The sequence below is a fragment of the Panicum hallii genome, chromosome 3 (genome assembly GCF_002211085.1).
Source record: "Panicum hallii strain FIL2 chromosome 3, PHallii_v3.1, whole genome shotgun sequence".
Taxonomy (NCBI): domain Eukaryota; kingdom Viridiplantae; phylum Streptophyta; class Magnoliopsida; order Poales; family Poaceae; genus Panicum; species Panicum hallii.
This window is the reverse complement of record NC_038044.1, coordinates 19,239,161-19,267,131: the sequence shown is the minus strand read 5'-3', so window position 1 is coordinate 19,267,131 and position 27,971 is coordinate 19,239,161. Positions and strand designations below refer to the sequence as shown.

Here is a 27,971-nt window from a genome sequence, read left to right as displayed (position 1 = left end):
AATCAAGCACGTATGAGCTGCATTATATAATCCATCCAGGAAAAAACAGGCACTACATAGTCCTGTTGCATCATAGAGATTATCTTTTACGTTATCTCTTATGTGACTTGGATACCTTAACAGGTCCGAGAAATAGCACCCATTCAATAGTGACCCCAAGCATCAAGGTACCAATCAGTACTGTGGGTTGCATTCATATTTTACATTTTACCATGCCCACCTTGGCCAAAAATCCTGAAATGCATCACTTCCATTAGTAACTCATACAAGCAAGCAAATTGACAGCATAGGTAATCGCCAATTTATTCGATAGCTCTTCGTCATCATCGCTGTTTAATTTGGTACTATATATTACCATGGCAGTTCAAAAGGGAAATTCAGAAAACCACCCATTAAGGCTTACATGCGCACACACACGGAGACTACATACAACAGCCTTTGCCAGGCAGCAGAGTTTCCACCGTTCCATGGCCCTGTATGATCATTCTTCACCAGATGCACCAACAGCAGACGATCCGGTTGCCGATGAGTAAGTGCCCTCAGATGAGCACCTGAGCGGCAGCCAGCCTAGCAATGGGAACCCTGCAGAAGATAGTTTTCATAAAAGGCAGTTAAGACTTTGCTAGAATTAGCATAACCAAGAAGTAAAGAGATATAACTCTGGGAGTCGGATCATATGAGTTCATCGCTTGACCAACCTGAAAGGGGAGCAAGAAACATAATCCAGCCCAGCCTTTGCGAAGAAAGCTACTGACGAAGGCTCCCCACCATGTTCTCCACAGATGCCCACCTGTTTTAGACAGCACCAAACAATGAAACCATGATTTCTAAGGAAACAAGGCAACGTCCACAGGTCCCAAAACTAACCTTCAAGTTAGGCCTAGTCTTGCGTCCCCTCTCTGTAGCAAACTTAACCAGCTCACCCACTCCTCTCTGATCAAGCACCTGTTTTGTTTAGCAACATGCAATGGGCAAGTTACTAGGTAGAATTTGATACACCGAAAGTCAAGAGGATATGAAAAAATGCCTAGAGGACATGAGATTCTCACATCTGTGAGTGATGGAAATTATTCCTTTAATAATTGAAAAAACAGAAGTGAATAATGTAAATACAAGTATACTAAAATTATTATTCATCTAAAATTGAAGGAACAGAGTTGCTAAAATTGAAGGGGCAGAGTTGCTAAAATCTTACCTCAAAGGGATCATGTTGGAGCATACCCTGAGACAGATAAACAGGGAGAAACTTCCCCACATCATCCCTGCTGTAGCCAAACGTCATCTGTGTGAGGTCGTTCGTTCCAAAAGAGAAGAATTCAGCCTGCTCTGCTATCTGTCAGGTTGTGAAACCAAAACAACAATGTCAGATTTTTCAGTTAGATGGTTGTAAACTTATTATTTACACTTGAAATATTCATACCATCACATACTTCACATGTTTTCAGGTAATTCGGTAGGTTCTGTTTCTAACCAACTCATGTAAATAAGGTCTACAAGCTAACTCTAAACAGCCATATTTAAGACTTTTCTGATAGGAGTTTGGTGTAAATTCCTACCTCATCAGCCACTAGAGCTGCTCTGGGAATTTCAATCATAGTTCCAATTTTGTAACTAATGGTTTTACCCATAGCAGTGAAAACTTTGTCAGCAACTTGGCGGATGAGAGCCACTTGATGCCCCAGTTCCTGCAAAAATCAAATGTTTACATAAATATGTGTTGTACAATCCGAGAAAATTTTACATTACATGTGTACAGAAATTAGTTGTTTATTCAATTTTTATTTTGTCATTTTGAACAGCATATACGCAGAGATAGCATATGCATAAATAAGGAAATAAAGATGCATGCCTGAGGTGTTCCAACAAGCGGAACCATTATCTCTGGAAAAACTTGAACACCCTGGCTGGTCATCGCTAGAGCAGCTTCAAAGATAGCACGGGCTTGCATTTCCGTTAATTCAGGATATGATATACCAAGCCTGGAATTTTTAGCAATTCCAATATTAGTTCAGGTAAATATATTCATGAGTTTATTATTTTTTTCAATATTTGACTAACAACTTAACAAGACAGACAGCTATATATTCCATAAGAAAACGATTGTTCAACAACGGACATAACCTACAACTAAATGGATCAGGAGCAGGAGAAACTGATTTAAACAGTGAATATCATAGCAAGAAAACCGACCTGCACCCACGGAAACCAAGCATTGGGTTTACTTCTGAAAGTTTTTCTATTCTTGCAAGGGCTTCCTCCTGATTGGCTCCAGTTTCAGCACATAATTCACGCACAATGTCCTCAACATTTCCTTCAGGAAGGAACTCGTGAAGTGGGGGGTCCAGAAGTCGAATTGTCACTGGAAGCCCTGAAATGCAAAAAAGAAAGTTCAAATCCGTCCTACACTTTCAAAATACATACTGCGGAACCAATTACAGTACATGTTTTCCAGTTGTTTACTGCCATATCTGTTTCCATGAAACATGTTACATATACCACTTGCTATAAAAGATGAAAGAAAAGAATGGACAAACCATGGCAAAACTTTATGCTGCAAAGTTAAATAATTGATGTTAAACAGCATGGTATTGGCCTGATTGTTCTTATTTTTGAAGTATTTTGCATCCTAAGGTTGCAAACTTATCTAAATTTTTCCTGTTACATTAGTAGTCAATGTTTTTCCTGTTATGATCAGTACAACTAGTGCGTCCAGTTCAATTGGAGAGAGCATGTAAATAAACACTCCATGATTTACACGTACCGTCCATAGCACGGAAAATGCCCTCAAAGTCAGACCTCTGGTAAGGCAAAAGACGATCCAGTGCATTCTGCCTCAGTTCAAGTGTGGGAGCCATAATCATCTGCCTCACAGCCTTGATCCTCTCATCCGAAGCAAAGAACTGCCAAAGTGAGAAAAAAAGAACACACGTGATGAGACTAGAACGGCGGATTCTTAGAGTTTACCCCAACTGTTCGACAAAGGAAGTCAAGAGTAGAATCTCCATGTATCCCACCCAAAATGTATTGGACAGTAACTAATAAGTGGTAAATACATACCATGTGCTCCGTCCGGCATAGTCCAATTCCTTGTGCCCCATTGTTTCTTGCTGCCAGTGCATCCTCAGGGGTATCCGCATTAGCCATAACCTAGAAGATGGAACATATGTACCACGGATAAGCATTTCTGTTGAAAAATGTGTAATGGGGTTGACTAGCTTTGACCTGTCTGAATAAACAAACCGATGCCCTTTCTAGTTGGTTTTAACTTCAGCCAGTCTGTATCCATGTTGGGCTACAGCTTTTTTATTTCTAGGATTTTACCTTCAGTTGCCTAACTTCATCAACCCAGGACATGAAGGTTTCCAAATCACCACTGAGGGCTGGTGGGGCAAGTGGCTGCTTCCCAAGGATCACATCACCAGTTGATCCATTCAGTGATAGCCAGTCGCCTTCATGCAGCACCATGTCTCCAATCGCTACGGACTGTAAATGTAGACATATCAGAGTAAGAAAGCATCTACATCCTTGTAATCTCGTAAAGTAGGAGCATCTGCAACCTCATAATAATCTTGTTACAAACTTTAACATGCCATGTCACTTTCTATCTAATGGAGCATTAGATGAGGATGTGCAAACAAGAACACAATTCACCTTCTCAGCATCATTTACGCGAACGCTTGAGCATCCCGAGACACAACATTTCCCCCAGCCACGCGCTACCACAGCTGCATGAGATGTCATGCCACCTCTTGCTGTAAGAATTCCAGCTGCTGCGTGCATGCCGCCAACATCCTCTGGGCTGGTCTCTGTCCTCACCTATATATTTGCAAAGAAAAAAAATTCTCAGGATGCAAAAGCTGAAGCAATACAATATGGAGCTTTTATAAGCAGTTCAAGAAAGGCTGTCTCTGATAAGTGAGATTTTGTGCCTACTGCCTATAACTCTGCAAGCAACCGTCCTAACATGTCCAGTAAATAGACAAGTTTTTTTCCTCAATTAAAGATCTTTTCATCGAAGTAAAAGTCCAGACCAAAATGACACAAAAACTGCAGAAGATTCTTTTTATTAAAAAATGATGATAAATGGTATTTACCAGAATACAAGGTTTCCCTTGGGCATGCCATGCTTCAGCGTCCTCTGCAGTAAATACAATTTGGCCCACAGCAGCCCCAGGTGAAGCTGGTAATCCTGTAGCGATTACTTTATCCTTGTATGCTGCTACGTTCTCAAACTGGTTTTCATTAGAAAAGATTAAAACAATGGTGTCAGTACATATCCAGTACTAGTTATAAACTGAATTTCAAGTAAGGCACAATCAGTTTATGGGTGGTTATGCGTTACTACCTGAGGATGGAGAAGCTGGTCCAGGTGGCCTGGCTCTACCATCTTAATGGCTGCACGGCGCTCAACAAGACCCTCATTAACCACGTCCACAGCAATCTTTACAGCCCCTTGGCCTGTGCGTTTTCCTGATCTGCACTGTAACATCCAGAGCCTATTTTCCTGAACAGTGAATTCAATATCCTGCATCATAAATAAAAGGCAAGAAAGTCTGAGATCATGGCCAATGGCAATAATAGATACACAACCGCAATCTATAGAACACAATTGAAGCAACGTCAGGGTTCAAGTGCTGCAGATTATTAAAGAGGCCATGCTTAAATATGACTAAAAAAACAAATGGTGCAGTAAATGTTGAAGATGCAAAAACAAGGTACCATCATGTCTTTGTAGTGGCTCTCCAGTATGTTGCAGTTCTCAACTAGCTCTGCATAAGCCTCCGGCATCTGGTCCTTCATGGCATCAAGATCCTCTGGGGTTCTGATTCCAGCAACCACGTCCTCACCCTGAACAAGAAACACACATACATTATTTCACTGCATGTTTAACATAACTTGTGTCAGGTAATCTGATCAAACATGGCAACATATATACATGCACAGCAGCTAAGATTATTCAGAATCAAATTGAAGCAATGTACAGAAACCGATCCATACCTGAGCATTCACCAGGAACTCGCCATACAGCTTCTTCTCTCCGGTGCTAGGATTCCTAGTGAAGAGCACACCAGTACCAGAAGTGTTCCCCATGTTGCCAAACACCATGGACTGCACGTTCACAGCAGTGCCTCGCAGGCCAGTGATGTTGTTAATGCTCCTGTACTTGTTGGCCCTGGGGCTGTCCCACGAGTTGAACACAGCCAGCACTGCCAGCTCAAGCTGCTTCTTGGGGTCTGCAAGGCAAACAAAGGTAAGCCATGCATAATTTTGATGCAAAGAAACAGCTCTAGTTTCAGAGCAGACAATTCTTCACACAGATATTATCGAGTGAGGGTGAGCATACCTGCGGGGAATGGCTCCCCCTTAGCTTGGACGTAGACATCCTTGTACTGAGCCACCAGCTCTTTGAGGTCAGAGGCAGTCAGGTCATTGTCAAGCTCCACCCCCTTGGCTGCCTTCATGTGTTCAAGCTTCTCCTCGAACAGTGCATGGGGAATGTCCATGACCTAGTGGTAAAGAAAGGAGCGAGCTTAGAGTGCAGAAACTACAGGTCGGTGAATCTTTCGGAATCATCCGTGGAAGATTTATGTTTTGGGGAAAAACAATAATTTAGGCCATGTCTACTTTCGGTTTTCTACATTAAGCAATTGTTTTTTTCCTTTCTTTTGCCTCATCATTTTGTCCAAATTTCCGAGTGAAAAAGGAGTGTCAAACTCTGCTGGTAAAGACAGGCGGTCGCGGTCATCGGTCCTTCAGTCCAACAAACGAAGCGCACCTCCGGCATGCCGTACAGGGCTGTGTGTTTCCCTAGCATGAACTTCAACACTGACAATGACCTTACATATATTATGAGCTCCGCCTATGTTAATCTCTGCAGAGGAATATACACACATATGCGCGCCCTTTCGAATTCTTTTCTTTAGCTGATACAACGATGCCGTCGTTGTGTTTCTTTCTTGAACCGTCAGTTTCCCTCGTCAAATTGCATTCGAAATTATTTTTTTATTCTTTATTTTTTTAGAGAGAGAGAGAGAGAGAGAGAGAAGTTCGTCAGATTTGGACCCTGCTTGTTCTGGCAACAAGGTGCTTGGCCCAATCACTTGACTGGTTAACTCCAACGCTCTAGGACGGCATACTAGCAGCGCCGGACGTTCGGTTAACCCAAGAGAACAGAGCACTGTACTGTGCCTCCAACCGTCCTGCTGCGTCCTACCTGGCAAACAAACAGACGAAAACCCCAACGCTGGTGGGTCCCACCGGCACCGGCGGCCGCAAGCGCGCGAGTGCGACGCGGGCAGCCGCCAAGCTGACGCGCGAGCCGGACGGACGCGGGTCACCCCACGCCGACGGCGGCGGGCATGGGTCGATGCGCGCAAAACTAGGCAGACGTAGAACCTAGCTATCTAGCTAGTCGTACAAGTAAGCGAGTAGAGTGATCATCAACAACCGGATCGGAGCTAATAGCTTGGCATGCGAGCTGGTCTCCGATCCGACGATGGAGATGGAGGTGCCGAGTCAGCGCAGCGTTAGCAGAGATGGCAGTGGTACTCACGACGTTGCCGAACATGTCGAGGAAGCGGCGGTAGGAGTCGTAGGCGAAGCGGTCGCCGCTCTTGGCGGCCAGCCCGGCGGCCACCTCGTCGTTTAGCCCCAGGTTGAGCACCGTGTCCATCATCCCAGGCATCGACACCTGCACGCATGCATGCACAAGATCAGAACGAACGCCGGCGGTGGCGAGACCGAGACGACGACGGATGGAGGATGCCGCGTGCTCACCGCGGCGCCGGAGCGGACGGAGAGCAGGAGCGGGCGCTGCGGGTCGCCGAGGCGCGCGCCCATGTACTCCTCCACCCACGCCAGGCCGTCTAGGATCTCGTCCCAGAGCCCCTGCGGCAGCGAGCGCCCCGCCTCCTGGTACTGCTGGCACGCCTCCGTCGACACCGTGAAGCCCGGCGGCACCGACAGCCCGATGCTCGACATCTCCGCCAGGTTCGCGCCCTTGCCGCCCAGCTGCATGCACACACACGCACCCGATTGAACCCATCATCTCAGTTGATATCATCGCCATGGATCACTACTAACCATAAGACACGAGAGCAGAGCACTAGTAGTACTCACCAGCTCCTTCATGCTCTTGTTGCCCTCGCTCTTGCCCTTGCCGAAGGGGAACACCCTCTGCGCGGAAACACATTGAGCGGGCGCCATTGTTAGTTAGCGCGAGCACTTGGCTGCTCAAAGAGAGAGTATAAAACAAACAGGGAGGAGCGCGCGGTGGGTGCTGAAGCAGAGCCCCGGCCCCGGCCGCTATTTATAGCAGCCGGCGAGGTGACCCGAGGCCGTGAAAGGTGACGTGGCGTGGCGAGCCGGCGCGATCGGCCTGCGCCGAGACGCCACCGCCCCGGGTGGGTGACGGCGCGGCGCGACGAGCCGCTTGCCCGCAACGAACCAACAGTGCGAGGAAACTTGCAAGCATGCCACACTTTTTTTTTCTTTCACTCGCAAACCCAGGGTCAGCGGCCCATCGCAAGCAAAAAAAAAAAAAAAGTGAAACGCGCGGGCACAAAATCGGTTGTGGGTTTTTTTTTGGGGGGGGGGGGGGGATCCCAGCTCGGATGAGCTTTACACGTACGAAACTAGTAGCACTTTGCGAAGTTGGAGGTGGTCTCAAGGCAAGTGAAAAGGTGGGAGAGAAAAAAAGTGCCCGGTGCGTGCCGATGATCCCAACACGTCACGACTGCCGCTGCTGTCTCCACCTCTAAAACTGAATTGGTCTCATCCACGACGCTGGGTGAGTCATGATCGTCGATACGTAGAGACATGTAACGGACGGCGTACGTGCAAGACACCAACGCTAGCTGATGTGCAGTGCTTGCGTGCAAGCTGTTCTGGTGCTTTAGCAGCTTAGCAACGATGCTCCAACCAACGCTCTGTTTCTGTGTGTGAGCTTCTCACTTTAGTTGTCTGATGATGAAAATACTGCTGCGCAGGCTGTTTTACCTTTTTCCCAAATCGGGTGCGAGCTGTTTTTACGAGAAATACTGTGATACTGGTATTTGCTTTCAGTGATCATGTCTGAGCTTGTTTTTCATTACTTATATTTGTTAGTGGTTTCAAGCAAGCACTCTCGCGGGCTGGTGATGACTGGAGTGCGCTCTCGGTCAGCCAACCCGGGTTTGAGACTTGCATCCTGTTAATATCAAAGCAGGGGGCGGCCTGCCCTTCCCGTCAGTTTTTTTTATGGTTTCAAGTGAGATCTCTTAAAAATTTGAACTAATTTATACGAAATTAGTGTGCGCATCTTAAAACAAATTAAACATGCATATATAACCGCACCAATTGAACTATGATCTAAAGTTTCAAAAACTGAAGTAAAATGCCCATGCTAACTACACGTCTACCTAACGCTGCGCCCGGTACAGTCCAAGAACACCACCGTCACCTACCCTTGTTCCATCCTCAGGAGAAAAAAAAAAGCTCTGGAACTTAACTGCTCATACGTGTACCGCCGGCATACGTGAGGCGGTGCGTGCAAACCGGAGGGCCCTTTCTGTTTCATGAAGGACACACGGTGATGGACCGTTGCGTACTTAATTAGAGTTTTTTTAATTTAGCTGGTTTTGGGAGCAACAATACTCGAACCAATATTGTACTTCTCTGCTACCCAAATTTGTATTCAGTGATGCACCCAAAAACACTTTATCCAGGCTGTTTCAATTTTTTTTTAAGCCGAGCAAGAACTGTGTTTTTCCTCTCTATTTTTTTTTTTGAACGGTATGAAATGTTTGCAGTCTGAATCTCTCAAGCTCCAAATAGGTCCTAAGGGAACTCCTAATAAGAAAGTTTCTTGCTTAAGAGCAGCCTTGCAGAAATCAAATTTGAATTGTGAACGACACCGGCGAGCTCAAAGGTGTGAATGGGCATAGTATTCTTCAGTCGCACGGGCACTTGGATTTGGCTATGCGCAGTAGTAGTAAGATAAGGCCGGATCGGGGGTCGTCGAGTGTCGAGCACACGTCCGCCGTCAGGCAGAGCATGGCGGCGCAGCGGATAGCGCCGTCCGCCGTGGCCGGATGGGTGCGTGCGTGCTCGCTCCGTCTCGTGCGCGCCGGGCGACGCGGCTCGCAGCTCAGCTACACGTCCGCCCCTGCTCTCGGCAAGGATTGACGGATTGCGCCATCTTTTTTTTTTTCCTTTTTCTGATGATCAGGAGGAGAGCCTACGCTACGCGGAGTCTGATCACTCACGTCATCCAACTAATAGTTGGACTCGGGCAGCGCATGTGTGGTTGATGTGGTTGGGCGTGTGCTCAGTGCTGCTGTGATTTTTTTTCCCTCTTTTTTTTTGAAGTCTTGGATCGGCGTGGCGCAGCGGCCGCGACAACAACCATCCGGGCAGGGAGGGCACGCCGCCGGCTGCCGCAAACCCGCGGGCGCGCGGCCGTCCCCGCCTGGTATCCCGTTTGCTCGCCGGCTCGCCCCCGTCCACGGCGTCCGCGCGAGGAGCCGAGCAGGAGCAGAGCGCCGTGCGCGCATGTGCCGGCCGGCGAGGCGACGCAGCGCGCCGTGCAGGAGAATGACAAGCCGCGGGTGTCTGCTTGCCGCGCGGCTGCGCGCGAGCCGCTCTCTGCTGCCGTGGCTTCGTCCGCGCGCGGTGCATGCGCGCCGGTAAAAATACGGCAACTCGCTGCCCGCATCCGTGTGCAGCTCAGAGAAAGAATAGAAGAGAAACTAAAATTCCCAGGCAAATCCTTAAGAAATTTATCCGGATCCACCTACTTGCGTATCAGTGAATGAAGTGGACCGTCGTTGTTACGCGTCCACAAGGAAAATGGCGCGCATCCCGTTAAAAGTCACGAGAAACTGAATCTCGCTGCAAAATCTCATCTAGGGGGGAGAAAATCCGTGCAAAACGTGTTCCATGTGTTTAATCAAATGGCCAACTCAAAGTGAACCTCAAGGTTGGCAAAAAGAAAAGGTTTATCAGCTACCTTAGCCTTGCTGTTTTGCGTCCGCCTCACACACTTGAATGTTTCAGCTTTCCACAGCGCAAAAAAGAAAATGGTATGAAATTGAAATTACACAACTCCCAATCCAAAACTAAATTGTTCAATTGAACCATGAAACCTGATTCCTAAACTTCAATGCAGCACAGCTGAGATAGTCCACAGCTCTGCATCACAACGTTTTCTAAGATAAACTTGTATGGTTAACAGGGTTAGTGACTTTTTTATTAACGCTTCAGTCAAAATATGTGGTTGCAGACAACATCAGATGGGAGCTGTTTATGGTTCACGACTCTCTGAAATAGTTTTCAAATTTATTTCTTCTTCTTTCTTTCTGAGAGCTTATAACCACAGCAAATTGTCAGGCTTGCTAAAATGAGGGCTAAATGTGTTTGTTTCCACAACTTTTTTGCAGTTGAAGTCTTTAGTTTTTTCTGAAAACAAATCTCCAGGCATCATCATAAATTTGTTTAAAAAATTATATATATGTCCTCTATCACATATTGTTCAAAGTGAAATTATTGAACAGCATGGCACCAGACCTTTTTTTATCGGAATATGGCATCTGACAATCCATTCAGTCAAATAATTTCAGATGGGAATCCCCTACTGTTTCCCTTAAAAAAATTAAGGGATGGGTCTGAATCGCGGAATTATTACGGTATCACCTACTAGCCCGTTTTCAGCGAAATTATCATGTACCGCTTGTATACGGCCTTTAACATCTGTCGAAATCAATGAGATTTTCAGGCCTTATGACCTCATCCCAGACACATTATTGAAGTTGAAAGATGCAAGCCCTGGGAGACAAACATTTGACAGAATTCAGACACGACAACCGCGGAAAACTTGCACGAGCGCTACCTCAGCATCCTTGTCTGCCTGACGGCAGAATTTGCCCCTGGTTATTCTCGGTAGAATTTGTGGGGAAGTGGAGATGCCTCGTTTTCTAGTGTGCAAGTGAGTTCTTGGGGCAGCAAACAACGAGCACATGATGCGTCAGAATGCAAAAAATTGCTAGGCTGCACGAAGCTCCCCGTGATTTCTCGGACGCCGCAGCCGCAGGAGGAAGGTACTTTCGATTCTTGTTTTCACTCGCGCCGACGCAGAGCAAGCGTCGGCCACTTGCCGGATGGCCGAGCACCCTGCCGGCGTAATCAAACAGCTAGGCTGCCAAGGTGCATCTGGCCCCTGTCCAACCGTGGATTCCATGCCCGATTCCTTTCACACTCCTGATGCGTGTGCCAAACCATGGAAAAAGTTCCTCCCATGCATGGGCAGAGCTGAGGTGCCATCTGTTTTTCTGGTTTTGGTGAAACCATGGGCCGCTTGACGTGCAATCCAGCGTGCAGCAGCTTATCTTATCCTTGTCCAAGGTAAATGGGTAATTGGAATCGCTACAAAATAGACGGCGTCACTCTATACTGATAGTCATGCGGCAGTTTGTCTTGCTCCAAAGATTCCAAATAATGGATCGGAATGATTCAGCAGTTTGGACCTATGAACCTAGCTACTATTGAGCTACAGTAACTAGGTCACCACCAAGATCACTGATTATTTTTCTAATTTTATTAGTGGTTAAACCCGAATTTTTGTGTATAATTTTCGGGTTGGTCAGGTTCTTTTCGGATTTCGGGTAAAAAAATCAGCCTGTGCCTGGTCCGATTCTTGTTGTGGATAAAAAATTTCAGCCCGAGCCGGGCCCACTTATTGATCTGGTTGGATTCTTTTGGGCGGGTTGGGTCGGGTTCGTATGGTTGCCCGGCCCGTGATCAGGCCTACCAGAGATTCCGTGTAGTTAATTGTACCCTATGTTTACAGGAGATTGAAGTCTTACTTAGGTTTACGCCGTGTTTGTCACATAAATGCAACTATTTTGGCTCGACTCAATTCATCTCGGTCTTTCAAACAAATAGAGCCGAGTCCCATTTTTATCTAGTTGGTCGTTGCCTTAGCAAGCCAGCTCGTTTCATTGGCTTATTGGGCTCAATAAAATGACTCTACCAAATTCCAGTTCTATTAGCACTGTGGTAGTGTGGTGTTGTTATGATTGTCTAAATTCTAAAATGACTTGCCATTCCATAGACATGTCATAGTATTGATGTTCGAGTCTCGAAACTCCTCTCATTTACTGACACGTGTTAGTGATTTTTGTAATGTCATCGTCAGATATCATTCAGATACAATTAAATTAATATGTTTAAAATAATGATATATGATTTGTATCATCACTGATCTTAAGTTCTTAACACTAATGTTGGGTTATGCTTCGCTCATGAGCCAAATGAGCTGGCTTGAGCTTTGCAAACGAGCCAAGCCAAAACTGTGCTTTTAACTGTTAGCCTTAAAGGAACCGATCTGATTCTGCTCTGCGTCTGGTGCTGAAGAAAGGAAGCGGCAGGGTATATACCGTATTGGCGTATACGCATGGACTGTTTCTGTTTGGATTTTGGAGTGATGGTGGGTCTTGTCAGCGGAGGAGAAGGCCCATCCACTTTTTCGGAAAAAAAAGGAGAGGAGAGGGCCCATCAAGGCCCAAAAAGGTGAGGAAATGCTGCTGCGACTGCGACTGCGACCGTTGCTTTCTGCTGCTCCGCTCGATCCTTTCTTGTCTGTCTAGCAGGCATGTGGAAATGATAGCAGAATTCTTACAATCTAAACTGATCTCCTTGCTCTGGGTCGACCGTACACTCTAGTCAAATTTGTTCAGCTAATCTTCGTTGGCACAAGATAAGTAGTACGTAATTCAAACATGTTTTTTGACCTATCAAACTTTCACCTTCTTTTTAATACAATAGGTAGCCTGCCGGTTCCTTTAAAAAAATCAAACATGTTCTTTCTCATTTTTAACAAAATTTACAGCTCCCAGGTCAGGTTGCGTTCTTTTTTCTTTTAAAGAGAAAGTAATTCAAAAGAGGAGCGATATTTTAAAAGTGATTCAAACATGAGAAAAAGCTTGCTATACGCCCAAAACTGCTAGTACATTCTTAGTGCATTATCACTTCACTTTGTGTGACGGTGGTGAGAGAGGAGTGGGAACTTCACTACTATTGCCTATTGAGCCGACACATAGTCATTTCTCATTTGGTAGGGGGAAAAAAACAAGCATAACAGAATTCAGAACGGGAGCTGTTGAATACCGTTTGCAGTCTGCTACGTTCACTGGGCTGTGAGCTTACAACGGTTTGTTTGGTCCACCCTTGTGATGGATACAAATTCAACCAGAGGTGCTCACACGAACCAAAACTTCCTCTAACGGAACTGTCCTCAGACCTACTGGTTTGTGTGCATGTACGCGCCTATTCGGCAACTTCCTGCCAAACCAAGCTCTCTCGGCAATCGGCAGCAAGAGAATTGGGTTGTAAGAGTTGCACGGTTACCTTCGTCGCCGTAATCGGCGCGGCGTCGGCGACGGCGTTGGCAGGCGCGCAATGCTGGCCGCGGCCGGAGCCGGAGGCGGAGCCGGACACGGAGCGGATGACGCCCCGTTTGGCGTTCCGGGCCCTCGGCGCCGCGACCGATCGGCGGCCGGCGGGCGCCTCCCTGCCGTTCAAGCACGGCATCTGCAGGCCGCAGACAGCCCTGGAGACCGACGCCATCCTTCCAAGCTTGTCCCCTACGCTCCCACCTATCACGCCCAATTCATGTGGAGGCGTCAGCTCGATCGGCGCCATGATCAGGAGGAATTCAGGATTCACGGACAAGGGGAAGAAGAAGAAGAAGAAGAAGAACCGATGAGCTCTGGCTGCGAGAGCTTACCTGACTAGGAAGCCTTGGTGAGTCCCAGCGAGGCTGGGGAAGCGAGGAAGGTTGGGGTGTGTGTGGCGGGAAGCCAAGTGAGAGCCCGGAAAATGAGAGACGACCGGGTGAATCCCGGCGCTCGGAATATAAAGTTTCCGTGCGGCGGCCCCCGGCCATGTGGCGCGACGGGGTTCACAGGCGCCCCCGTCGACACCTTATCCCCCGCCCGGAACCCGCCGCGGCGCGGCCTGTGGCTCCGGACGCCGAGGCTCCCGGCTCCAGGGAATTCCTTTGGCTCGGCGCGCCAGTGGATGTGGCTTCCGGCTCCAGGAAATTAATCCCTTTTGGCTCGGCGCGCGCGTGGATGTGGCTTCCGTGCGATGGGAATCCGTGGCGTCGCACGGCCTGCAGCGGCCCATCACAGGCGCACGCTACGGGCCAATGAGGCACCTGTATGGGCTGTATGCAGCGCCGCAGCCGCACGCAAGTGGTAGGTAGCTTCCAAAACATCCGATTGTTTTTTTCTTGTCGTGTCACTCGATTTTTTATCTTTTGTATTCACGTCGGTATCGGAGAAAGCAAAACTGGGTGAGGCGTATATCAATTTCGATCGACTCCGAGAAGTAGGACAAATGAAAATCTGACTGAAAATAGAAGATGGAACAGTCAAAACCGTTTCGCTCGCCCAGGCTCGAGGCTTCATTGTCCTCCACCCACTGTGACGTCTACTCATCGCGCGCGCGGCCGCACCGTTCAGTCGCGCAAAGTTTTTTCCTGCATATGATGTCTTATCCGTTTCATCTCTTCAAGGCCCGTTAACCAGGACGGCCCATTTTAAGCTACTCGTCTTCTTCCTCTTTCTATTCCTTCGTGGGCCGATCAGCTTGAAACTTTTTGGAACATGCTGAATTGTTTCAAACGATCAGTTTGAAATTTTTTGGATAAATTACTCCACGCATAATCTCTCTGCCTCCTTAATCCCTAAAATCCAGTTGAGATATATATGATGGCACCGCTGTGTGTGCGGCCAGCAGCGGCAGCGCGCGTTGCAGCCTTGCAGGTGCCTAGCCAAGCCACTAAGCCAGCAACAGTGCATGCCAGGCGCGTAGGCCACAAGCGCGCTGATGAGCCGGTCTGTGAGAAAACGCGTCAGAAGCGGAAGAACCAGCACAGATATTGTGGTGTAAAAAATCGACTGACAAAGCGAAATGATGATCACTCGAGTGATGGTTAGGAATTACCAAAGTCCGTGCACATGCAGGCTGGACAGCAGCGCAATGCGCAAATAACAGGTGCGCTTCTTGTTTTTTCCTCTAATCTGTATACTGTTTCGTTATTCTTGTTAAAGATTTTGACCTAGTATATACAAAATAGTAAATTGGTATAGTTAATATTTTAACAGTACTAGATTTAACATTTTTTTTCAAATCAAATCAATATTTTGAGTTAACTGGTTCAACATTTGTTATGAAAATATTGAAGCAGTATATCTAAAGTGTTTGGTCTTTAAAAATACTAAAATATATTCATGTTGGATTAATTGTTAATAACACAATGATTTAAAATGATTTAAATATAAGGTCACGGTTTAGGAGAAAAGTGAATTTGAAGTTTCAAATCCAAAACGACGCCTACCAGGCCAACCACGAAGCTACAAGTGTCTAGCATGCTCCCTCAAGCATGCCAACTCTCTCGCCCCCTAGGACCCGTTGCGCTCTCTGTCCTGTAGTCCGCCTAGGCCTGCTCGTGCCCGCTCCGTTCTCGCGCGTGTAATCGCCGTGAAACGGGCGAGAGAACGAGCGGTGCGCGCGCGCGCGCTGCCGCGCTCCGCGGGCGCCACCCCCAAGTCTCCGCGCCTTCGCCCGTTTCCGCGGCGCGCCAACAGGGCACCCACCCCCGCCACCCCGGGCGCGAACCACGCCGGCCTTTAAAGCGGCGGAGGAGACGCACGGAGGCGATCGGCGTATAGAAGCAAAACACCGTTAGGCACGACCGGCGCCGGGAGAGGGGGTGGAAGTGGAAGCTTCCCTCGCCGAAGCCCCCCCACCCTCCTCCGCCAACGCACCACGCGGCGCGGCGCCGATGGGGACGGAGGTGCTACGCCCGCACGACTGCCTCGCCCGCGCCAGGCGGCCGCTACGCCCCGGCCCCGCCGGGAGGAGGGCGGCGCGCCACCAGGGCCCGCGCCACGGCGCGCGCGGCGGCGAAGCGCGGGGCCCCTCCGCCGCGGCGGCGGTGACGGCGCCGAGGCAGGTCCGGACCAAGGTGGCGGCCGCGGAGGCGTACGCGGGCCCGGCGTTCGGCGCCATGTCGCCGTCGCCGCGGGCGCTGCCCCTGCCGCGGTTCCCCGCCAGGACGGCGTCGCCGGCGGCGCCGGGCGTGGACGACGCCGCCACGCGGGAGCTTCGGCGGCTGCTGGGGCTCCACTGACGTAAGACCAGGCGAGTTTGTAAAGAGAGTAAAGGGGGAGGTAGCCATGGCTGTCCATGAGCCCAGCAACACGTACGCGCGAGATTTCAGACGCGTGGTGTCTCATCCATCGATCCGGTCCCGGTTCGCGGCCCCTGTTTCTCCGGCGGTGTTGCCCGGCCGTGCCGTGGCGCGCCGGCTTCAAAAGTGCCCTCCCTTGCCTGATATTTTTTGTGAAAGGGCAAAGGGAGGCGAGGAGCGGTGGCTCGGTCGTCAGAGACACACGGGGAGGGAGCTAAACGTGCTACAGGGGAGAGACGCCATTTTCATGTCATGTGGTTAATTTAATCTGATTATATTAAAGGAAAATCTTTAGACATCCAGCTGCATCTTGATCGGAGTTCCTTGCCTTCTACATTTGTCGGTTAATTTCCTCTTAACATTTGACAGAAGTTAAAGTCTGCGGGGAAGAAAAACTAGGTTTGCTCTGGAATCTCATGGGATATTGTGCAACTTGTTGGTGGCCAATAGTCCCTCCAGAAGTTTGACCGGGAACGAACTGCATTGGGATTTTATTAATGAAACTCTGGATTCTGTCCAATTTGAATCGGATCATCATTCACAATTCGACAATCACAAAGTAAAAGGGCAATCACAAGCCTTATGCAAGAATTTCAACAAACCCAAGCACATAATCCTCTTCCAAAAAGAGAGAGTGCGGTAAAGAGGTTTACAGTTACAGAAACTTATTTGTGGTAGATTCATACAACCTTGTACAATAAAAATGCTCTTTTAGCATCAAGTGTCTGTAGACTTTAGCAAATTACTGTACAGAACAAGCCTACTCTATACAGGTCTTTCAAGAACGATTGAAACAAGTAGAGGCCTCATGGCTCCTTCAGGCTACTCACAAAGGTACAGAAGCCTTATGCCCTTATTAGCTTACCACATAGAAGGTTCATATCTTCTGGACAAGAACTTGAGCACCGTACTGGGGTTGCAGGGTGAACGCCAGCATTGGTGCATGAACATAGAATGGGGAGACAGTAAACGCAAATCGTTGAAGGGTCATTGCAAGTGCGACCTTGGCCTCAACCAACGCAAGATTCTGGCCAACGCAGATTGTAGGACCGATCCCAAAGGGCAGGTATGCACCAAGGTGATAGCTCTTTCCATCTGCAAACCTTAGTGGATTAAACTCCTCTGCATCGGTGCCCCAGACATCACGGTCATGGTGAATGTCAATAATAGGGAAGTCAAGTCGAGTGCCAGCCGGGATGTCTAGTTCACCCAGCTTGATATCCCTAGTGGCAGTCCTGTTGATGAATAGAGCTGGAGGATAAAGCCTGAGGGTTTCTTTTAACACCATAGTTACCTGATCTCATGGCAACATAACAAAAGCGTTACTCATTACATTATTCAAGTAAAAAGATAGTATAAATTCAGAAGAACTAAAAATGTATGAATAATTAAAAGAGATAGACTCACAATTTTAAGATTGCTCAGGTTTTCTGCATTAGGGTGCTCATGCTTTCCACACACTGAAAGAACTTCATTACGGGCCTTATCTTGCCACTCTTGATGCAATGCAAGAAGAAGTGTTGCCCATGTCAACAAGTTAGCTGTTGTTTCCTTCCCAGCAAAGTAAAATGTCTTGCACTCATGAATTATCTCATCAATTCCCATTTTGAATTCACTCCCTGCTTTGCTGGCTGATAGCATTAACCCAAGCAAATTTTTGGAATCCTCACACTTTCTTCCATTGATTTCAATCAATTTGCGCAAGGAACATTCGATATCTGTGTTCAAGCTCCACCTTGTTCGGTTCTTTTTTGTTGGTACAAACCTATGGGCAAAAGGTCATATGTCCTATAATGATGTATGATGTATCTATAAAGAGGCCATGCTATTTCAAGAGCATGTGTCCCAGGAAAGCAACGGAAAGAGACAATCTCACCTGAAGCCAGGAATATAGACCGTCCTCATTGCCAGAAGAGCAAGTTCCATCTGTTCCTGTTGCAGTTGAAAAATTCTTTTTCCCTCCTCGTAGCTACTTCCAAATGCCACACAGGAAATGACATCTGCACTCAAAGTGTGGAATCCTTTATGGACATCGATCTCAAACTCAGTGCGGCTTTCACCTTCGGCCTCCCATTTGTCCAGCACAGATGAGGCGGTAGCTGCTATTTCTGGTATCCAAGCCTACAAAGGACAAAGATTGAGGGTCTGTTTGGATCAAGTGAGTAAAAGCAGTGATTAAATTTTAGTCACTCCTGTTTAGATCAAGTGACTAAAAGTGACTAAAGTTCCAAATAAAGTGACTAAAATGAAGGGCAAACCTCTCAACTCCTCCTTTTAACTCTTTTAACTACTCTTTGGGAGCTAATGGGACTAAAACGTCTTTAGTCACTTTTAATCATTTTGTTTGGATTTTAGTGCCTAAACTGACTAAACTTCAGTCAGATTGCTTTAGTCAGCGGGAACCAAACAGAGCCCGAGTTTAGTTGCCTAAAGCACAAAATGTTCATCAGATACCCCATGCTGATAACAAAGAAGAAACATTGACCACAGACATAGCTTAAGGAGTTAGATATACTGTAACTGTACATTGTTATAACTTTAAATGCAAAAGGTGGATCTTTAACCAATCCATATAAGGCTCTTCTTGTACATTATTAAAAATGAAGCTAAGTTCCACACTTGTCACATCAAAGGAGCATCGGGAATTCGGGATCACTGTTACTGGGGAGTAACATTTTCAGCCAAATTGACTGAAAGTTCTTTTTCAAAAAAGTTGACTGAAAGTCTGTATATTGTCTTTATCAACAAAAACAAACCTAGATCTTCCATAAAGGAGAGTTAAATAACGCTGGTCTCACATACGACACAACTAACAGCTTAAGTTTACATTAGCACAAGATTTTACCAAGATGCACGGGTTCTGTGACCAGTAAGGCAGTAACATACACCCTATAGGCTATGGTGTGTTACATTCTACATCAGATAGATTACTTTTTTTCATGTCTCAAGTCAAGTTCAAGAAACGCATCCTCACCTTCACCCTCTCCATGTTAAACGCCGGCGCAACCACACGACGGTGCCTTTCCCACGTCTCCCCGGTGAGCCCCACGAGCCCCTCGCCGATGAGCTGCCTGGCGAGCGGGTTGTTGCGGCCGGCGCCCGACTTGTCGAAGGCCCCCGTGGAGTCGGTCATCGCGGCCTTCACGAGCTCCGGGTCGGAGATCACCAGCCGCGGGCGGGGGCCGAACCAGTACACGAACGGCCGGCCGTACCGCGCCGGCCAGACGCTGTACTGCGGCGTGGCGCGGGCGACGACGCCGTCGTGGCGGAAGGAGGCGAGGGGCTTGGATCGGGCGGCGGCCAGCAGGGCGCGGTAGTCGGCCGCGTTGCCGGAGAGCAGGCTCCGCGGTGGCCACCGGATGCCCTGCCGCCGGAGGCGGCGCTCCAGGCGGAGCGGGACCCAGAGGAAGGAGTGGAGCAGGCGGAGCACGTACTGGGCGGCCGCGAGGAGCGCGGCGAGGAGGAGGACGGAGGAGAGGGTGGCCATTGCCTGCCAGTACTACTCTGCTACTCTGGTACGGGGAATTGGCTCCGATTTACAGGAGAGGCATCGCGTTGACTAGGTGGGCCGCTGTTTTTGACCTTTTTGTAAGTGTGAAGCTAGAGCCAACAAGCAACATGTACACCGTACACGCCGCGTCAGCCTTCAGGCCATGACAAGAAAAATGAAAAGAAGATTCCTGGGGAGCCTGCAATGGCATCATACCGGTTCAGAGTCCAGAGAGACCATGTCTGCACGAGTGAAACGAGGGAGGAGGAAGAACAGGAAGAGACAAGGAAAAGATTATTCTCCCTACATTTCTTTTTATGAGATCTGAATTTCTTTTTACGAGACGTGCTTTAGATCGTCGTGAAGGACTTTGACCAATAATTATCGAAGGAACACTGCATCGGATGTGTGCGCGCGGTGACACAGCAGAGCAGAGGTGGTGTGCACTGCAGCTCCAGCGTAGGAATTTTCGGGTGCTCTAAACTTTTCCCTTTTGGAGAAAGATTCCCTATTGGCTATACGCGGAAGATGAGGGTGCTACGAAACCATCTTAACTGCGTAGCCTTGCTTTTGCACCTCATGCTTTAAATAAAATAAAATTGTACCATGGTAACTCGTGGGAAGTAGACGGTAACGAATAGTTGAATATTTGTTTAAAGGTAGGATTTGGTATGCTTAGCTGCACGCTGGAAAGTTTTGTGCTAGATAGTACTCGGATGATGTGTCCAACCTTAGCAGTACCTCACGACTTAGACTGTCTCCAACGTGAGACTCTAAACCGTTCTCTACTCTATATATAGAGAAGATTCTGTTCTCTATATGCTCCAGCAGCGTTTTCTAAATGGTTCTCTAAAATATAGAACGCTACAGATTTCCTCTGTATATAGAGATTCTCTCTCCTCTTCTCTATTTTTTCTTTACGTTTTAAATATAAAATTTGGAACAAAATATGTTTCTAATATAGGGTTTAATGTATAGAAAACGAGATTTAGAGAACGTTGTTGGAGAGAAATGAGATATAGAGGAGAGAATCTTGTAGAGAAGTCTGTAAATGACGGATATAGAGAATGACGGTTGGAGATAGCTTTATACACTGGTGCTGCTCAACAACGTGTCCACTGGCGTCGCAGATTTTGCCGGTTCACGGTAGCAGCGTGTTTTGCTTAAGGGTGTGTTCGTTTCCTGGGGCCTAAATTTTAGAGGGTCACATCAAAAAGAATCTTATCATTTAGAAGTATTAAATAAAGTCTAATTACAAAACTAATTGCAGAACCCCAGTGCTAATTCGCGAGACGAATCTAATGAGGTATATTAGTCCATGATCAGCGGATGATTACTGTAGCATCACTGTGGCAAATTATGGATTAATTAGGTTTATTAAATTTGTCTCGCGAATTAGCATCCAGCTGTGCAAAAAGTTTTATAAACAGATTTTATTTAATATTTCGAAATAGCAAGATTCTTTTTTTGATATGATGGGTCCAAAGGCGACACTCCTGCTGCTGCCTGCAGCGCGCGCGATGTACGCGCCGAGAGCTGGTGCTGAGCAGTGAGCAGCAGCTGCGGCTAGCTGCAGAGGGAGAATGGTGTACCAGCATGTACGAACGGAACAGGTCGGCCGGCCCGGGAAACAGGCGATGCCAGAGGAATTTGTTGGGTGTTGAGACAGTAATGAAACCGTTACGGGCTTTCGGATCCCGGCGATTAAACGCGGGGACGTACTGGTACAGTGAGCCATCCCGTGCGCATCGTCCTCTACTCCTCCGTGATGGTGCCCGTGCGCCCAGCTTTCCGCATTGATCAACCTTTGTCTGCGCCACTAACTCCTCCAGATAATAAGAAGAAGTACACTATCATTCTTGCCTCGGAAGATTTCGGTAGCATTATGGTGTCCTGCAAAACGTTGGTGTTTGGTCAGGCTAATGAGAGCTGTTTGGGAGAAGGGACAGGGAGCGAGTACAACGATTGTTTTTTTTTTCCCAGCTGAACCATTCCATTTTCGAACTACCACGTCTTACATGTAGTAGTGACTTCTCTTTCGACGTCGACGACCGAGACGGCCCATCATCCATCTCTTGGCATGAACAGACGCGGGAAAATGAGTCGGAGAGTTCGTGCAGTCGTGCTGCTAGCTTACCTGGCGCGGTAATGCTCGCCACGACTCGTTTGGAAGAGACCGCAAAAAAAAACAGTGGAGGAAGAGGAGACAGACGCGCCTGCCAGGAAGCCATGGTGTTACGGTAAAGCCAGCCAGACCGAAACAAAACAGAAAGGAAAGGTGCGTACAGTTATACGCGGCAGCATGAACCACCGCCACCGTCGCCGGCGCGTGGATCAATCCTCCGTCCAGTGACCATCATCAAGAAAAAAGTTACCAGTGCGAGGCCGGGCCGAACCAGGATTATTCTTTCACGCCCCCCGTCCTCTCTGCTTCGGCGACAAAACGTGCTTTCTTGTCTTCCACTCTGACGCCGCTGCGCAAAATTCTCTCGTCCGTCCGTCAGTGCCCCAGGCGAGGGATGAGCGCCGAAAAGGGCGCCGCCACGCCGGCCGGGCAGTCAAAACTCAAAAGAGCCAGCACCGTGGACGACCGGTCGCCGTCAGGCTTTCGTTCGGAGCCGGAGATCAGCCGAGCCGCACATGCCAAAGCGTAGCGATCTCTCTCGGAGCTCCGCTTTGTTGCAGCGGCGCAGGTGCCTGCCCGCCGAAGCAACAGCAAAACCAGCACATCTTTTGGCAATCCGATTGCCACCAAAAGCTTTTGCCAGGGCACCACGGAACAGCCCGTCCTTATCCCCTTTAACACCCATCGTATGTGGCCCACCCGGCAGCGGCACGCCCCCCCCCCCCCCCCCCCCCGCGGCCGGCGGCTGCGTCGACGTCGACGTCGAGCTGTAATAACCGCCTCTTTACAGTTTGACGATGGCGGGTCGGCGGCGAGACGAGGAGCCAGCCGCCTGCCGTACGGCCGTGTCGCCGGGACACGGCGAGGCTTCACGCAAAGAAGCGAGAGCCAGAAGGAAAGAACGTAAATGCCCATCATGCCCGGCACACCGGCGGGGCAGTAAAGCGGCGCACCCAACCAACTGCTGCCGCCGCTCGCCACGACGGGCTGGCCTGGCTGTACAATTAATTGTACACCGGGGCAACCGTACAATACGCGCGGCGTACGACGTATCCAAGTCGGATCGGCGGCCATGTGCCTGTGCGGGAGCAGGGGCAGCGCCGATCCCGCGAGATCGCGTCGATGTGCGCCGCGCGGCCTGCACGCCCGCGACGCGCGAACCGGGCGGGAGGCCGGCGTACGGGGGGGCCACCTCGCGGCCGGCTCTCCTCGTACGCGTTCCCAGGCAGCCACTCGAGCCGGGGCGCCCGGACGTGATGGTACCGCGCGATACGGGAACCGTCCGGTGTCCGACTCTCGCTTGTAAAAGCAGCAGGGCCAGGCAGGGCGCGTGCTTGTGCTGCGTCGGATCACACTGAATCACTAGGGCGAGATAGATTTGGTAGCCGTGCCGATCGGTACGGTTCGGGTGGTGTTTAGTGTGTCTTAAGCTATGCTGCTCTGCTATGGTTTCAGCTTCCAGGCCACCCATGTTACCGCTACCCGTCCTGTTCTAACAGAACAGTTACGTGGCGAGTGGCGACCTCCGGATTCAGAGAGGAGTGGAGGTTCAGATTGCCGTCACTGGAAGCGCGCGAGGGCGATCCTGAGGCAGATGCGTGTCTCTGAGGACAATGGTGGTGGAACTCTGAAAGACTGAAAGTAAACTGCTACAATCCGAAGGGAAAAGGAGTACGGAGCAGAGAGCTTTCGGTTGCCTACACTGACAGAGAATAACGGGGAAGAGTCAGACTACTAGGCAAGAGAGAGCAGAGCATCATCATTGTAGCTTGACATTCACTACAACGAAGACATTAATCCGCATTCCCTAAACCCCACATGATCTGATAGCGAGGCAGATCTGCTTAGTTAGAGTAGAATGATTGCCCACACCTGATAGTCCTACCCCCCAATGCAGCGAAGAAGAACACCGGCGGGGGTTTTCCACACCACCAGCCATCCAATGATTTCAGGGATAAGATCGCAAGCATGACACCACCAGCATCCTTGCAGGCAACGCTAATAAAGAAGCAACAAACAAAAGGATCGGTAACGCGCTGTGCGGAGTTCCTGACGAGGCAAACAAAAATCAAGCACAGTGCATGCTTGTTCACATTGATTTGTTCAGTTTCAGTGACATGATGAGATAGATAAATAGCGTCACCGGCTCCAGCACCATCCATCCATCGTCTGATCCGACAGCATCCGGAGCCGGTGTGACAGTAGCTAGCTCACTATACAGCAGAGGGGGGAGACACAATGCACCTGTAACACCCGATTATTGAGGCACTTACTTGTCTGTAACTATCCTCCCAAACCAAAAAAAAAAGAATTAAGAACACAAGTAACAACTGGACAAATCAATCAAAGAATCAGAGACCACCGCTTTGCAATCTCCACTGTTCTTCAGTTCTTCGATTTCCGGCCGATGATCCGAGGCGATCCGGCATTGGCGTTGCTGAGGCACGATCGATCAGCCTGGAGCTCGGTGCTCAGCCCCTCCACTCCGGGCACTGGTCGGCCGGCCGCGTGTTCTGCGACCCGGCCTTGATCGGGCACGGCGCGTACACCGGCGGCACCATGCAGTTGTACATGAGGCAGAGCGAGACGGTGGAGGGGAGCGACGACGACGGCGATATCTCGATGCCCGTCAGGAAGTTGTGCTGCAGGTACAGCACCTGCAGCCCGCCGGAGCCCACCAGCTCCTGCACCAGCCTTGACGGGACCTCGCCGGTGAACCGGTTGTTGTTCAGGTACAGCTGCCCGACGCCGGCCAGGAGCGGCGACAGCTGGCCCCAGAACCGGTTGTAGCTCAGGTCCACCACCGGGATCGTCACGTCGCTCGACGGCTGCACGGGCCCCGCGAAGAAGTTACGCTGCAGCTGCAGCACGGAGAGGGGCAATGCGAACACCGCCGCCGGGATCGGGCCGTCCAGCTGGTTCATGCTCAGGTCCAGGAAGTTGAGCCGGGTCAGCCGGGGCAGCACCTGGTCAACCGTGCCGCTCAGCTTGTTCGCGGACAGCGAGAGGTACTGCAGCCCGGCCGGGAGGGTGGGCACGCCGCCGGTGAGGGCGTTGTGCTTGAGGTCCAGCCGGAGGAGCGGGGACGAGTCCTGGAACGACGGCACGCCGCCGGTCAGCTGGTTGTGGCAGAGGATGAGGTTGGTGATCGACGGCAGCGCGGCGATGGACGGCGGGATGGCGCCGGAGATCTGATTGAAGCTGACGTCGAGCGTCCGGAGGTTGGACAGCGCGCCGAAGCCGTCCGGTATCTGGCCGGAGAGGAGGTTCTTGCTGACGGCCAGGAACCGGAGGTTGGAGCACGACGCGAGCGACGCCGGGAGCTGCCCCTCGACGCGGCCGGGCACGAGCGAGAGCTCGGTGAGCGCGGACAGCCTGCCCAGCGCCGGGTCGAGCCGCCCCGTCAGCCCCGGCGACCCGGCCCGGGGGTCCCCGAGCGCGAGCGACGCCACCCGGTCCCCGTCGCAGAACACGCCGGGGAACCCGCAGGGGTCGGCGGTGAAGTCCCAGCCGTCGAAGAACGCCGACCCCGGCATGTCGTCCAGCGACCGCCGCACCGCCTGCAGCGCCAGGAAGTCGTTCGGGTCGAGGATCCCCGCCGCCGGGCGCGGCGCCGCCGCCACCGCCGCCAGGACGACGCACGCCACGACGGCGCGGAGCCGCCGCGCGGTCACCGCCATTGCCGCCGCTCCTCCTCTGCTTCCGCGCGCGCGCGCGACGCTGCCGGCCCTCCCTCTCTCTCTCTCTCTGACCTCTGCAGCGACAAGGAGCAAAATCAAAAGCACCGATCAACCTCGTCGTGGCGCAAAGACGAGCGCAAGCGGTGGCGTGGGAACCTTTAAGATGGCGCGCGCTCACTTTAAAGGCGCACGGCGTGGTGCGGGGTGGTGCGGCGAGGGGGCGCTAGGCGTTGGCGAGCGGCCTTTGTACGTGGCTGCCTGCCCCCCGTGAGGGAAGTGAGGTAGAGAGAGAGGGATTGACGACGAGTTAGCGCTCAGGGTGGCGTACGCCCTCACCCTCCCTCGCCTCTCTTTCTCGTGGAGGCGGAGGCGGCGCGTGAGCGCCTTTAATGGAGGTGGTGGTGGGTGGTGCTCGAGCTCCCTCCTCGCTCCCTCAGCACAGCACAGCACAGAACACGTACCGCCGCAACCGCAACACTTCGCCCAGAAGCCAAGGGAGGAACAGTTAAGAATGCTCCGCTGGGATCCCGCGGGCGGGCGGCGCGGTGGCGGCAATGATGGTGGCTTGGCGAGGACGGACGGAGGTGGAGAAGACGTGGTGCGGTGGTGGGCGCAATCAATTCGCCTCGCCTTGCCTACGCTTTGCTTGCTTGCTCTGCTCGCTCTTCCCAGCTCTCTGCTCCGCCTCCGCGAGCACTAAGCCCACCACTACACTACTACCAGGCCACTCCCCTTCCGCCTTCTCTCCCCTCCTCCCATAGGCTTCCTCTGCTTTTCCGCTGGTTCTCCGAATTCTTTAGTGGCTTCGGGGTCGGCGTCCCCCTGCGCGGCAGGCTCGGATACGCAAACGGCTGTCCGACCCTGAGGCTCGGGTGGGTCCACGCCGCCCAGGTCTGCGTATGACAGGCGGGGCTCCCGTCTCACGTGGCAGGTGGCCGCCATCAATGCGACCGCCTCGGGGCTCTCGGCCCCGAGCCTCCCTGGCGCTAGAGACCGAGAAACGGCAGCCTCCCTGGAGCACGTTGGGCCCATTTGTCATTGGCGCGGGGCGGTGGGCTCGTGGGATCTGATCTACCCCCTCCTGGAGGTGGTGGAGGTGTGGGGTTCGCGAAGGGGCCGCCGGAACACGACGCGGGCGTAACGGGCCGGTCACCCAGCCCGGGCCCAGCCGCCTTTGGCGTTCGTGTCTCTCTCTGACTCTGGCTCGCCACGCTGGCGACAGGGTGAAAAAGGCTTCTCCGGGTTAGATTAGGCTTTGTCGCCTGTGATGGGAACGGCTAAAAGCGCCGGAACAGAAGCAGCTTGAAGCCTGGGTTACCACTTGGCGCCAGGAACTGTATAGGTCGACGCGCGTACTGGGTGGGGGTGGGGGTTGGGGGGGGGGGGGGGGGGCGCTTGGCTTGCGAAGGCGCCGCGCCGGTTTTGTTGTGTACAATCATGCACAAAGTGCGGGGATCAGGGGGATGAGCACGACGAGCGTCGCGGTCGTGACAACAGGGCCGGAACTGGATGCCGTTCAGGTAGCCACCGAGATTGCGGCGCAGGATCATGTGATTCTCTTAGCTGTCGTTGGGACTCTCTTAGTTGTCGAATGGGCAAAATACACGGCATGAGCAGCGACCGTGGTTTTGCGAACATCTTGGCAACTGAATTTACCGGTCTGCATCGCAGGACGCTGGCTGGTCCAGGACAGGAGCGTAGGCACGCCGTAGCTATCGCCACAAGTAGTACCGTAGGACCGAAAAAAAATTAAGGTGTGGCAAGGCTGAATCGTTGAAAAGTAAGATTCAAATAAAAAACATCATCAATTCAACAAAGCAAATAAAAAACAAATGAAAAACAATTAATTGAACTGCAATGGTTGAAAATTCAGTATACATCTCTCACCTTATCCCATTAGCCTCACACTTGCCCTTCTGATCCATACCAGTTTCGCTACCACAATTGCCGATCGATGCACCGACGTCTAACACCCTATTGTGGTGCTGCCTGCGTCTGCTTATCTTGCTGTCTGGCGAACACGGGCACGGCATACACACTATACCACAGCCCCAAGATAGCGACTCCATTGTGGTCGTTATAAGTTGTTGTAGCGATGGATCATCGGTCGGCATAAAGTTATGACGACCCTAGCTATTTGTCGGTAAAATAGCGTCGGAATAAATCTATACCGACCAACATATTTTTACCGACCAACTGTCTGATGAGCGGGAAAAGAAATACCGACCAACAATCCAACGACAACTATTCAAATGGACACAATATAAATTATTATTTAGTATATATGTCTCAAAATTATTCTGTTAATAATGGAATCACAAGATAAATCAACAATTGAAACATCCATAATGATTCATTGAAAATGAGCATATAACAATGATACTAAGTCATCCATAGTTCTATACATGAGGTAGCTAGCTAAGCTAGTCCAATTGCACATTA

General features: G+C 50.4%; 4 protein-coding genes and 1 long non-coding RNA gene across 6 annotated transcripts; 2 read left to right on the top strand and 3 right to left on the bottom strand.

The window, feature by feature from the left end:
- Positions 1-278: 278 nt before the first annotated feature.
- LOC112884673 (pyruvate, phosphate dikinase 2) lies at positions 279-13,918 on the bottom strand. The gene is made up of 21 exons (XM_025950149.1): positions 13,763-13,918; positions 13,384-13,631; positions 7,120-7,176; positions 6,778-7,011; positions 6,554-6,691; positions 5,345-5,507; positions 4,999-5,234; positions 4,720-4,848; positions 4,346-4,525; positions 4,095-4,232; positions 3,652-3,816; positions 3,322-3,483; positions 3,058-3,147; positions 2,762-2,900; positions 2,191-2,368; positions 1,850-1,979; positions 1,557-1,685; positions 1,196-1,333; positions 868-945; positions 699-790; positions 279-582 (listed from the first exon to the last, which is right to left on the bottom strand). The coding sequence occupies exons 2-21, from the start codon at positions 13,600-13,602 to the stop codon at positions 540-542; spliced, it is 2,838 nt and encodes a 945-aa protein (XP_025805934.1). The 5' UTR covers positions 13,603-13,631; positions 13,763-13,918; the 3' UTR covers positions 279-539.
- A 736-nt stretch (positions 13,919-14,654) lies between these two features.
- Positions 14,655-17,298, top strand: LOC112887063. The gene is made up of 3 exons (XR_003227486.1): positions 14,655-15,036; positions 17,008-17,068; positions 17,157-17,298. It is a non-coding gene; the product is annotated as an uncharacterized LOC112887063 (long non-coding RNA).
- Positions 15,302-16,536, top strand: LOC112887062. Its single transcript, XM_025953143.1, has one exon. It carries the CDS (start codon positions 15,827-15,829, stop codon positions 16,172-16,174), a length of 348 nt encoding a protein of 115 aa, XP_025808928.1. The 5' UTR covers positions 15,302-15,826; the 3' UTR covers positions 16,175-16,536.
- LOC112887061 (cytochrome P450 734A6) lies at positions 16,826-19,781 on the bottom strand. Its single transcript, XM_025953142.1, has 4 exons — positions 19,209-19,781; positions 18,111-18,355; positions 17,642-17,999; positions 16,826-17,528 (listed from the first exon to the last, which is right to left on the bottom strand). The coding sequence occupies exons 1-4, from the start codon at positions 19,719-19,721 to the stop codon at positions 17,112-17,114; spliced, it is 1,533 nt and encodes a 510-aa protein (XP_025808927.1). The 5' UTR covers positions 19,722-19,781; the 3' UTR covers positions 16,826-17,111.
- Positions 19,782-23,899: 4,118 nt separating this feature from the next.
- On the bottom strand, positions 23,900-26,313 carry LOC112883833 (LRR receptor-like serine/threonine-protein kinase ERECTA). Of its 2 annotated transcripts, none has more exons than XM_025949078.1 (2): positions 25,686-26,313; positions 23,900-25,603 (listed from the first exon to the last, which is right to left on the bottom strand). In XM_025949078.1, exon 2 carries the CDS (start codon positions 25,527-25,529, stop codon positions 24,321-24,323), a length of 1,209 nt encoding a protein of 402 aa, XP_025804863.1. In that variant the 5' UTR covers positions 25,530-25,603; positions 25,686-26,313; the 3' UTR covers positions 23,900-24,320. The 2 variants fall into 2 exon arrangements, with proteins under 2 accessions (XP_025804863.1, XP_025804864.1); XM_025949079.1 differs by having other exon boundaries at positions 25,708-26,313.
- Between the last annotated feature and the right edge of the window lie 1,658 nt (positions 26,314-27,971).